The sequence below is a fragment of the Triturus cristatus genome, chromosome 9, assembly GCF_964204655.1.
Source record: "Triturus cristatus chromosome 9, aTriCri1.1, whole genome shotgun sequence".
Classification (NCBI taxonomy): domain Eukaryota; kingdom Metazoa; phylum Chordata; class Amphibia; order Caudata; family Salamandridae; genus Triturus; species Triturus cristatus.
In genome coordinates, this window is record NC_140592.1 from 640,157,846 (window position 1) to 640,169,868 (window position 12,023).

Sequence of the window (12,023 nt, forward strand, 5' to 3'; positions counted from 1 at the left end):
GCCTATGTAGAATGAGATCAGGCCCAGCAGAGACATGTACCCCTTGACTGATTGTCTGGTGAAGTCCTTTGCTATGACTTAGAACTTTGTTGCTCCGTCCTGAGAGTTAAAAGCCTTTCTCAATTGAGTATCTAGTTTTGCTCCCAGGAATTGAAATGTCAGTTATGGTTCCATAATGGATTTGTCATTGCTTAGTGTCAGCCCAAACCTGTGGAACAGACTATTGCAGGCGTACGTTGACATTTTTGCCTCTTCCCATAATGGAGCCTTGACGAGTCGGAAACCCAAGTATGGGTACACTTGTTAACCCTGTCACCTGAGTAAGGCAGCAATAGGCACTGGGCATTTGGGAAATGCTGATGTGAGGCCAAAAGCAGGAGCCTTGAAGAACAAGTTACTTACCTTCGGTAAAGATATATCTGTAAGAGACATATACTAGTTATAGATTCCTTACCTTAGAATTACCCCCAGGCGTCAGACTGGATCCGGAGAATTTTATCTTCAGCAGTAACCCTGCGCGTCGGTAGGTGGCGTCGGTCGACTCAGCGTTCGTCGTTGGCGTCATGATCGCCAGAATGACATCGCAGTATCTACCTAGGCGCCGCTCCTGCGCGCTGACGTCAGTTCTTTACATGACGTTACATGGCAGAAGTGCAGAGGCATGCAAGACATTGACCACTGGTGGACAAAACTAGGGCCCGGAAAGGGAGTCCCTTACTCTAGAAGTCAGTTTGCAGAACGGGAAGGATGTGTGGGTCTGTGAGGAATCCATTACTAATCTATGTCTCTTAAAGATATACGTTACCGAAGGTAAGTAACTTGTTCATCTGAAAGAGACTATTAGTTATAGATTCCTTACCTTAGAATAGATACCCCAGCAATACCAACCCCAGGGGTGGGTCTGCGAACCAAGTTCACACCAGAAAGTCCTGGAGAACTAAATGACCAAAGAAGCCGTCTCTTCGGACCAGACTAATCATGAAATAATGCTTAGTGAACGTGTGCAGAGATGCCCACGTGGCTGCCTGGCAGATGTCTCTAAGGGGGACTCATGTTCCAAAGAAGTAGTGGCTGCGGTCGACCTGATGGAATGGCGCGCAGCCCTCATGGAGGCTCCTTTTTCCCCAAGGAATAACAGATTTTAATGCAAAGAACGACCCATCGACCGATGGTTTATTTTTGCACAGCTCGACCTTTCTTGGCGCCCACATAGCCAGCAAAGAGTTGAACATCCACCCAGAATTGTTTTGTGCGATCCAGATAAAATGATAGTGAACGTTTTGGATCCTGACGGTGGAGCCTCTACTCCTATTAAGAAGGATGCGGGGCGGGAAGAATGTGGGCAAAGTGATGGTCTGACCTATGTGGAAAGAGCTAACCATTTTGGGAAGAAAAGATGGTCTAGTTCGAAGGACATCCATGTCCAGATGAACAGCAAGGAAAGGAGGTTTGGAAGAAAAAGCCTGAAGCTCACTCACGCTGTGAGCAGAGGTGATGGCCACCAGAGAAGCAGTCTTTAAGGTCAAGAGTCTGAGAGGACAATTATGTAGTGGCTTGAAAGGAGCACACATAAGGTAAATTAAGACCAGATTCAAGTCCCACTTGGGCATTACGAAAGAAATAGGAGGAAAAAGGTGTGTAATGCCCTTAAGAAACCTATTTACAATAGGGGAATTGAAAAGAGAAGGCTGATCAGTTAGGCGAAGAAAGGCCAAAATGGCCAAAAGATAGCCTTCAAGAGTGCCCAGAGCAGAGCCCTGCTGGGCTAAAGAAAGAATGAAGAGAAGAACCTCTGAAAGAGGGGCAGAAAATGGATCCACTGCCTTTGCTGCGCACCATGCCACAAATTTGTTCCAACTACAGGCATATACCGTTTTAGTGGAGGGACAACTGGCTGCCAAGATACCATTACAGACTTCTGGAGGAAGGTGAAAGCTGTCAACTGTCGCCGCTCAATCTCCACGCAAGGAGGTGGAGGCTGGACAGGTTCAGGTGGAGGACTGTCCCCTGTTGCTGCGAAAGAAGATCCTCACAAAAAGGCTGTCTGATTGGAGGATCGATGGCCATGTTCAAGAGCTTGGGGTACCAGACTCTTTGTGCCCAATCAAGAGCCAGAAGAATGACTTGGGCCCGGTCGTGCTTGATCTTCGGCACTCTGGGCAGAAAGGCTTATAGAAGACTACAATTCCACTCGCGACGAAAAGCGTCTGAGCGAGTGCCGCCTTGGATATTCCAACGTGCAGAACTGCTGACATTGCGCGTTCTCTTCGATGGCAAACAGATCTAACTAAGGCTCTACCCACTGCTGAAAGATACCTTGCATCAACTTCGAGTGAAGACGCCATTCATGATCCATCATGCACCGGCGGCTGTGTTCGTCCACTCTGGCGTTCAGGGAACCTGCCAGGTGTTGAACCACCAGGGACGTGCCCTGATGTTCCAACCACGTCCAGAGGCGAACAGCCTCTTGACATAGGGTCCATGGACCCACACCACCCTTTCTGTTGCAATACCACATGGAGGTGGTGTTGCCTGTGTACACCTGCACTACTCTTCCCCTGACAGATAGAAGGAATGCTTTCAGTGCAAGACGGATCGCCCGGAGCTCCAGAAGGTTGATGTGGAGCATGGAGGCCACTGGAGACCAGAGGCCTCTGATCTCCATCTCTCCCATGTGGCCGCCCCATCCCAGAAGTGACGCATCTGTCACCACTGTGGAGTCCGGTTGGGGAAAGAAGAGGGATCTGCCGCTGACCCAATCCTGGTCCGTTAGCCATGACTGCAATTGGTGTGCAGTGCCCTCCGAGATCTGGACGACATCTGAAAGATTTCCCTGTTGCTGCACCCACTGGAACTTCAGGTCCCACTGTAGAGCCTGCATATGCCACCTGGCATGATCCACCAGCGGGATGCAGGAGGCCATGAGGCCCAGCAGCCTCAGAGTCATTCTCACAAAATCCAGGATAGAGACTCTGAAACATCGGTATCATAGCCCAAATATCGGGAGGATAAGCCCAAAACTGTGCTGTATCCAGAACTGCTCTGATAAAAAGGAGCTTCTGAGAGGGAATCAGGTGTGACTTCGGCACGTTGATAGTAAACTACAGCGAATGCAGGAGGTCCGCTGAAGTCTGGAGGTGGGGGACGACAGCCTGAGGCGTGCCCGCCTTCAACAACCAGTCGTCGAGATAAGGAAAGACTGGAATCCCTGATCTGCCTAGATGAGCTGCCACCACCGCCATCACTTTTGTGAACAATCGAGGGGCTCTGGTAAGGCCAAAAGGGAGCACGGTAAACTGAAAATGCTTGTGGCCTACCTCGAACCGTAGGTAAGGCCTCTGGGCTGGCAGGACCGGAATGTGGAAATAAGCATCCTGCAAGTCCTATGCTACCATCCAGTCTCCAGGGTCGAAGGCAGACAGGACCTGAGCTAATGTCAACACTTTTAATTTCTCCTTCAGGAGGAAGCGGTTGACGTCCCTAAGATCCAAGATAAGACGCAGGCCTTTGTCCTTCTTGGGCACCAGGACGTAGTGGGATAACAATCACGACCTACTTCTGGGACAGGGACTTGCTCAATAATTCCCTTGGCCAGGAGAGCAGTAACTTCCTGACGGAGAAGGGCTAAGGGCCATGCGATGGAGGGTTGGTGACATGGAGGGAGAGGTAGTATAGAAGGGGAGGGAGAAGCCCCTTCGGACTATCTGCAAAACCCACCTGTCCGACGTGATGTTGTGCCAGTGGGGGAGGTGATGGCGGATCCTTCCGCCTACTGGCAACTGGTGGCCCTGAAATGTCGAACTGGGAAGGCTTAGAGGCTGCTGCAGAGGGGACACTACTGGACTGGCCCGCCCGCTGGCCCTCAGGCTCGGTCCCGCAGAGGCTGGGTAGCTTGCGATGGCCTGTTGCCCTGGATTGAACGTAGTGGGGTACCACTTCCGCAGCCACGAAAGGGGCGAAAAGCAGACTGCACAGGACGAGAAGTGGCGTTGAGTCACAAGGATCTGGCCACAGCTCTAGAATCCTTGAAGCGCTCCAGCGCATGGTCCCTCTTATTGCCAAACAGACGACGGCCATCAAACGGCATGTCCAAAAGAGTCAATTAGACATCCCCAGAAAAGCCAGTGGATCTCAGCCAGGCGTAGCGTCTTAGGGCTACTGACGTACCCAGCCAGTTGGCGGTGTCCAGCCCACAGCGGATGGCTAATTTTGCTGCATCTCTTCCCTCTGCAACTACACAGGAGAGTGTGACTCGGGCCTTCTTCGGGCACTGTGGCAGCTACCTGTGCAACCGTATACCACACAGAGTGGGTGTAACTGCCCAAGAGACTTGCGATGTTCACCGACCGCAGTCCTAAGCAGGCGGAAGAAAACATCTTCCCAAGATTGTGAGAAGTTGGCCTGATATGTAGTGCTCACTATTCTAGTGATCACTGTGTATCATTCCAAACGACCCTTATTGATGATTGGTTGTAAGTCAACCTTATAGACCAGCTATCCTAGTAGCGTGGATACGAGCAGTCTTAGGCTAAACTCTAGAGGGCGTGTTAAGCCAGCTGTTTACCATCACATATACCCCTTGAACACCAAGTGAAAGGACACCACACAAGTTGTTATGAAAATAAAAGGATATTTATTTATAACAAGACTACCCTGGCTCTTTATGAGTCAGGGAGCTAAGCACACTACAAAACTCTTAGGAAAATACTTCAGTTGCACAATTTACACAAATGCCCGAGGGGCACGAGAAACCATCTACACTAACAGTGAAATGCGAATGGTTAGAGTCTGGAGGTACTGATTCCGGAGTGTTCCGATCAGTGGGACTAAACGAAAAAGGAACTGGACACTTGTAGAGCGAACCTGCGATGGAGCACCGAGATGCTCGAGTTACCTAGCCCGGAGGCTGCGGCTGCGTGAAGTTCGGCAAGATGTCGGGAGTCCTCGTGTAGTCTCAGGAGCCTGAAAGAAGAAGTTGCTGGCAGGCGACCAGTGACGATGTTCAGGGCGATCCAAGCCTGGATCGGTGATGAAGGAAACCTGAAAGCAGAGGGGACTCAGTTCTCAACCGCTAGCCAGCGATCGTGTGGGTACCAGGGGGGTACCGGCTGAAGTCACCTCGACCAGGTGAGTGGGTGACGTCGGACTCGGCTGTTCCTCGGACCAGGAGGCGCGGTGGCGACCAGGATGGAGGGCGAGCTGTCCCACGAAGGTGTCTGCTGTCGATGATGCTGGGCCCAGGAAGGGGCAGCGGATCTTGGCAGTGGCAACCCAAGCGGGGGAGTCAAGATGGCGTCGGGAGTGGACCAGGAGGGTCCGTGGTACTCCTCTGTTGAAGGGGAGCAAGAGCCAGTCTGGAGCAACCAGACCGGGGATGCGAATAATCTTGGAGCGTCGTGAAGAGGGCCACAAGCCGGTCGGCGAGTGGTCGGACAACGCTGGGAACAGCAAGAAGCGGAAGGGCCCCCACGCAGATCTCGTGGATGCTGGGGAGACAGACTTCGATGCTGGAGCTGCTCAGGGTTTAGGGCTTCTCAAACCCTAGGTGCACTCACTCGAGGGTCCCTCGGTGGGCGTGTTAGATAAGCGTCGTGCAGGTTCTGAAGATAGCCGGTCCCGCAGGTCTCGTCACACCTACGACTCTCAGCTGGGCTGATGAGGTAGGTAAAAGGTCAGAGATGGCAGGGAACTCGGGTCTCGTCGAGCTGGGCAGTCTTGATCCGTAGGAGACGTACAGCAAACCGCAAGGGCTTAGGTGGTGCCTGCTGGTGCAGGGTGGCTACTTCTTAGCCACAAGGGAGAGTCTTCAGAAATAGTCAAGAGTTCCTTTCGTGGAAAGTGGTTCGTGATTCGGAGTTATCCGATTATCTGATTATCCCATTTGGGAAGGGGACTCGCTCCTACCTTTATTCTAAGAAAAGGGGCTGGCCCGTGACTAGGTTCTACCTATGGGTGGAGCCAGGAGGGGGGTGGTTACACCCCTATCCTTTGTCCGGCTTCGCGCCAGCTCAGGGGCTGGTGTGCCCCCGAAACTGGTTTGAGCCGGGCTATGCACAGTGAGCACCGGGGTGCCACTTGCAATCACCTTCCTTTCAGCCCTGCCTACCTGGGATACACAAACTCTGTCTGGGATGGTGCTAACACCGCCCTTGACAGGAAACCCTTTGTCCAAGCTCCCCTTGCTGGAAGGTCCCCCAGCAGCAGGAGGTCAAACTTGTGTCTGGTGGCAGCATCCATTTTGTGATGCTGAGGCTTGAGTCAACTTTAACCGGGGTTCAAGGTTACTTCCATGTCGTGTCCCTCTAAAAGGGGGGAATGCTAACCCCGTCGCCAGGACTGGCGAGGGGTTCGTATTCCCATTCGTATGACACCTTACTCGACATGTGTAGGTGATGTGATGCCAAAGTTAGCAAATAACCGCAAGGATTATAATGCATTAAAAGTAGTTGGCCCGCGTCACCATGGAACGGCTATTAGGACTTGGTTCCGCAAGCCGTCGACGGGCTCAGCTCGCGCCAGAGCACCGTCCCACATGATTCCCTGCACTCTGCCTTCAGGATTGATAAGGCCTGCTATAGGAGTGACTGATAGGAATCCATGTGTCCATTTTAGGGTTTAGGTGTAGGAATACTACACCTACAGCAATGGGTGATTACACCACGTGGCCCCAGCTGTCGTGCAGCCAGTTGTGTCAGATTTGGGCGGCCATTCCAGGGGTGGCATAATACATGCTTCAGCCCCTGGTAGGCCCTGGGTACACCGATGCCCTGGATACCTGTGGTATGCTGAGACAGGGACTGACAAGGCGGCCCAGTTCCAATTAGTGGATGCACCTAATGTACATGTGTGTTAATTTCGAGAGAGAACAGCTAGGCGGTGGGTCTGATTAGCAGGCCCACAGCCGGAGAAAGTCGTAAACCAATGAAGCAAAAGCAAAAAATCTGGGTGATCATAGGATTGCAGACCCTACTCTCCTACAAAGATGGTCCAGGTTCTTGGGTTTCCTATGTGGGGGGAGAAGAAGGGAACGCGTCTTTGGATGTTGAGGCTTGGACCACCAAGCTCTCGGGGGTAGGGTAATAGGAGAGGAAAATGTGGTCGCCGGGGGCCAGGCGGTGGCGTCTGGCAATTATCCTATCCACAGGCGCCCCTGTGCTAGGCCAGGACCAAGTGCCTAGAATGATGTCTGCAAGGGCCTCATTGAACAGCAGCAGGGGTTCTTGAGAGGCCGCTGCCGGCTGAAGCACCTCAGTCAGGAGATTCGTCCTGACTGCCACCATGGGAAGCTCAAGGCCCAAGGCCTCTACCGCCCTATGTAACACCACAGCATAGGAGGTTCCCTCCTCCATGGCCAGGGTAGGGGGAGAATGCATGCCAAGGTCTGGGGAGGTATCCAGACCACTGGCTTCCCCCAACTCCTCTCTCCAGTCTGGCTCCTCTAGCTGGTCTGCCAAAGAGTCAGCAGACCACTCCCAGTCCTCCTCACCTTCCTCTGGCTGCCACTCAGTGCAAAAGGGAATGCCAGGGGAGAACAGTGGTACAAAAGTACCGGTCAGTGTCGGTACTGGCGTCAGTCGACGCCGGTCCGGTTCAGTGTCCAAGACGAGGGGGATGCCGGGGTTGATGCTGGCCGGGAACAAGACCGGTGTCAGAGGTGGCAGAGGCATCGTCAGAGGAATCAGTCCCGGAGGAGGTGTCGTGAGGTCGACCGACACCGACCCGTATCCAGACCTGGATCCCTGGGGACTCTGCGGAGCCGAGGCCAGAGCCGCCGGCATCGAAGGCCTAGAGCCCTCAGCCGAGACTGTGGCGCCGAAGGCACGCCAGCGGAATCAGACGGCCCAAAGATGGAATAGAGGTCTTCCTAAAATGCACTAAGCTGGGCAGGGGACACTCCGGCTCCCAGGAAGGGAGGGAAGCTCGGAGCCGTCCCAGTAGGCTCCGTGGGCAGAGCCGAAGGACGACGACCTTCCACGTCCTGCATCGCGTTAGCCAACGAAAAGGGAAGAAGGTGAAGAGCGATGGTGCTTCTTCGCCTTCTTCTCGTACTTCGACTTACCCGAAGACGAAGACTTCGATGAGGAGTGATGGTGGTGACTCCGCGATCACCCTCTCGACCGCAACCTCGAGTGGCGCGGAGCTGACTGCGGGGCCTCCAGAAACTTTCAGGACCACTTCAGCAAAGACTTCGGGTTCAAGGACCGACAGTCGGAGCACGACTTCAGGTCGTGGTCGCACACCAGGCACCAAAGGGACACGAGGTGAGGATCCGTGACTGACATCAGCTTGTGACAAGAGTCACAAGGATTGAAGCCGGTCTGCCGATGTGACATCCCTGCGTGCACCAGGAGTCGAACGACTCAAAAAAGATGTCAACAAAAATAAAAAAACACTATTAAAAAAATTACTAAGGGTACCGCTTTCTCCGGATCTGTGTTGGCTGGAGCGGAAAAAGAAAGAACTGACGTCAGCAAGCAGGGACGGCGTTTAAGTAGATACCGTGACGTCATTCCGGTGATCACGACCCAAATGACGTACGCAGAGTCGACCGACGCCACTTATCGAAGCGCAGGGGTACTGCTGAAGAAAAATGTATTTTTTTTATATTGTTTTTACATTGCATATTGCATGCTATATATGAATTTGATATCTTTTAAAATCTTGTGGTCACAAGGAGTGAATAATGTTATTTTGATATGAAGTGTCTTTTAAAAAAAATACTTTGATGTGATATCTCGACTTTGGTGGCATACTAGTTTGTGGGGTGGGTTTCATTCCACTTTTTTTGTCCAGTCGTTGTATTGTGAAGCGTTAGTTTGACTGAGTCTGTGAATGAATGCGTTCGACATCTGGTTTCCAAGGGGAATTCTTTTTTCTCTACTCAAAAATAATCTAGAGCAGAATGCATGGTCTTTCTGGGCTCTGTGGACCATCTCTATTGAACATTCGAAGGGATGAATCTTAATAAAGAAGTGGTAGGGATAGGTACAACAAAACAAAAAAAACATCCATTCCCTGAGTGAGCACTTGCACTGCTGCCAGATGAATTGAACTGCACAACCCTTCTTACCTTGGTGGGTTTCTTCGAGTCTGTCTGCAGCGGGCTCGGAAGCAGCTGACCCAGTTCTCGAAGAGTGGTAGTCTCACTACTATGCTTCTCTCTGCGAAAGGATAAAAATTGCCTGATTGGAATGTTTTTTAATGATAAGCTAAAACTCAATCCAAGTTTACTGTTTGTGATAAAATTTATATCACAGTCTCCAACATACACTGCCTCTTATAAACTCATACATTATTTGGTTTGAATCTACTCCACAGAGAATACGAACATTTTAGCGCAAAGCAAATGCTTGATTTTCATAAAAAGTAAAAGTTTTGTACATTCCAAGAGCCCACAGAGGACATGGAAAAGATAACAATCATGTCTATCAACTGAAGAAGATTCTTTACATATAGAACAAGTTATTTGACTCCAGTAACACCTTATCTGGTAGAGACTCTATACAGCCACATATTTCTTGCCTTAGAATTATCCCCAGGTGTCAGAAGGGATCTGGATTTTTTTTGAGTAGTACCCCTGCACACCCGAAGGCGGCGTCGTTCAGCTCTGCGTGGCGTCATCGGCAGCGTCCGTGCTGTGACATGCACGGTGCCTAAACAGGCACCACATCAGTATGCGGACGTCAGTTTCTTTTCCCAACTTTCAACACCAGAAGCGCGGAGCCACGAAGAACACTGATCACTGACATGTAGAACAAGGACCCTTAACATGTTCGGACGTGCGGGAGCCGTCTGACGTTACGGTGCTCGTGTGAGTCAGACAGCTCCCGTGCGTCCGAATACATGAAACTGGAAATCCCTGTGGTGCGGACACTAGAGGGATTTCCTTTCTTCCAAAACAGCCTCGGGAGCGAGGCTGTTCTGGGTTTTCAGTGAAACGTAATTTCACTGAAAACAAAAGTGAAATGAGCTGATTGATTTGTTTACTTTGACTGCCTATGTGCTCATGGGGCTATCTCAGCCCCCGAGCATGTAGGCACACGGGAGAGGTATCATTGGAAAGGGAAGAATCTACCCTTTCCAATGGTACCCATCCCTAGTGGATCCCTGCTTGGGGATCAAGCAGGAGGGCAATCCGCAAGCAGGAATCCAACACTAGACACCAAGGAAGGGGGAGCAACCCATTGGGCAAGGGCCTTTGCTTCCCCAAATGTTTTTGGGTATATTCAGTCTTTCTCCACCGGGGGAGATGGGGCAAAAGCCCACTATCTGCCACCCACAGGGTCAGAAAACAGACTAGTCACCAGGAATTTTTATAAATGCCAATGCACCCACCCCCAAAACAACTGGACAGTCTCCCCCGCCCTTTATAAGAGGGGTGGAGGCAGCCCAAAATGACCTCACCCAAATGTTATTGCAAACAGTCTTTCTGACACCCTAGGGAACAGATGGGGGCAATAGCCCCGATCTGCCCTCCTGGGGGGGCAAGAAAGACCCTAGACACCAGGGTTTTTTTAAATGTAAATTTAGAGGTGGGAGCTGGCCAAAATGGGCCGGGTGGGGGGGTTTTGGGAATAAACACGCACTAGGCACCAGGGATTTTTTGGTTTAAATATATAGGGGTGGGGGCAGCCCAAAATGGTCAAGTCAATGCCCCCACCCCTCCCCCCAAACACAAATGAGACAGTCTTTGTCTTTCTTTTTTTTTAATTTAGCTAAAGAAAATAATCCCATGTTCCTCGCATTTCTGTGTGTGAAAAATGTGGGATCACCGGGCTGACACAATTTTCATACCACCCAGCATTCCACCAGGTCTCTCGATAAAAATGGTACCTCACTTGTGTGAGTGACCCAAGTACCCGCGACAGGGAAGGGCCCAAAACATATTCTGCAGACATCAAAATTATCTATCAAAAAACAACCTGGTTTTGTAAGGGGGTCACCTGCATTTTTGGTATTGGGCTCGGCAGAAAGCTAGGGAAACCTACCAAACCCAGACAGTTCTGAACATTAGACACCCTGGGGAGTCCAGGGAGATTTGGATTGTGTGGATCCCCCAAAGTTTTCCTTCCTAGAATCTCCTGCAAACCTCAAATATGCTAAAAACAAAAATCAAATTTTTCTTACATATTTCTGTCTGAGGTCACTGCACTTGCACAAATGTCCTACCACCCAGCGTTCCCCTTGGTCTCCAGATAAAAATGATACCTCAATTCTGTGGGTGTCCAATGCGCATATAGCCTAAAAACGCATATAAAAAGAAACAGCGCTTAGAGTTTGCTGTGCTATCTCCTCAATCCTATGCTTTTGGCTCTTCCCAGGCGCAGATCCTTGGCCCACCCACACAAATGAGGTTACTTTTTACCCGAGAGACCGAGGGGAACCCTGGGTGGTAGTAAATATGAGCCGGCGTGGTAATCCAAGACAGAAATTTGATTTCTTAGCCAAACTTGAGGTTTGCAGGGGATTCTGAAAAGAGAAAACGTTGGAGGATCCACGCAAGAAAAGCCTCCCTGGACTCCCGGGTGTCTAGCTTACAGAAATGTCGGAGTTTGGTAGGTTTCCCTAGATGGCTGTCAAGCCCGGGACCAAAAACGCAAAAATGAGAAAAAAGGGTCAGTTTTCACTGGAAAAATGTGATGTGTTCACATTGCGTTTTGGGCAGTTTCCTGTTGCAGGCATTAGGCCTCCCCACACAAGTAAGGTACCATTTTTATCGGGAGACTTAGGGGAACACGAGATTGTAGAACAAGTGCTATTACCAATTGACTTTCTATGCTGTCTGCCTTCCCAATGTAAGAAACTGTGTAAAAAACAAGTAATTTTGAAAAATGTCCTTAATTCACTTGCTAGTATGGGTACCCACAATTTCAGATGTGTGCAAATAACCACTGATTCTAAACTCTATAGTTTGTTCCCATCTCAGAAATACATAGGTTTCCTTGATACTTCTTTTTCACTCTTAACATTTTACCAGATAAACTTCTATATACCCGGTACACAATGAAAAAACATTGCAAAGT

General features: G+C 50.5%; 1 protein-coding gene across 1 annotated transcript in view; it reads right to left on the reverse strand.

Moving 5' to 3' along the window:
- The window catches only part of MEIOSIN (meiosis initiator), a 2,478,810-nt gene that overhangs the window by 2,315,436 nt on the left and 151,351 nt on the right, over positions 1-12,023 (reverse strand). Inside the window, exon 2 of the mRNA XM_085627965.1 lies at positions 9,071-9,161. Within this exon, the coding sequence (XP_085484091.1) occupies positions 9,071-9,161 (91 nt within the window). The remainder of the gene's footprint in view (positions 1-9,070; positions 9,162-12,023) is intronic.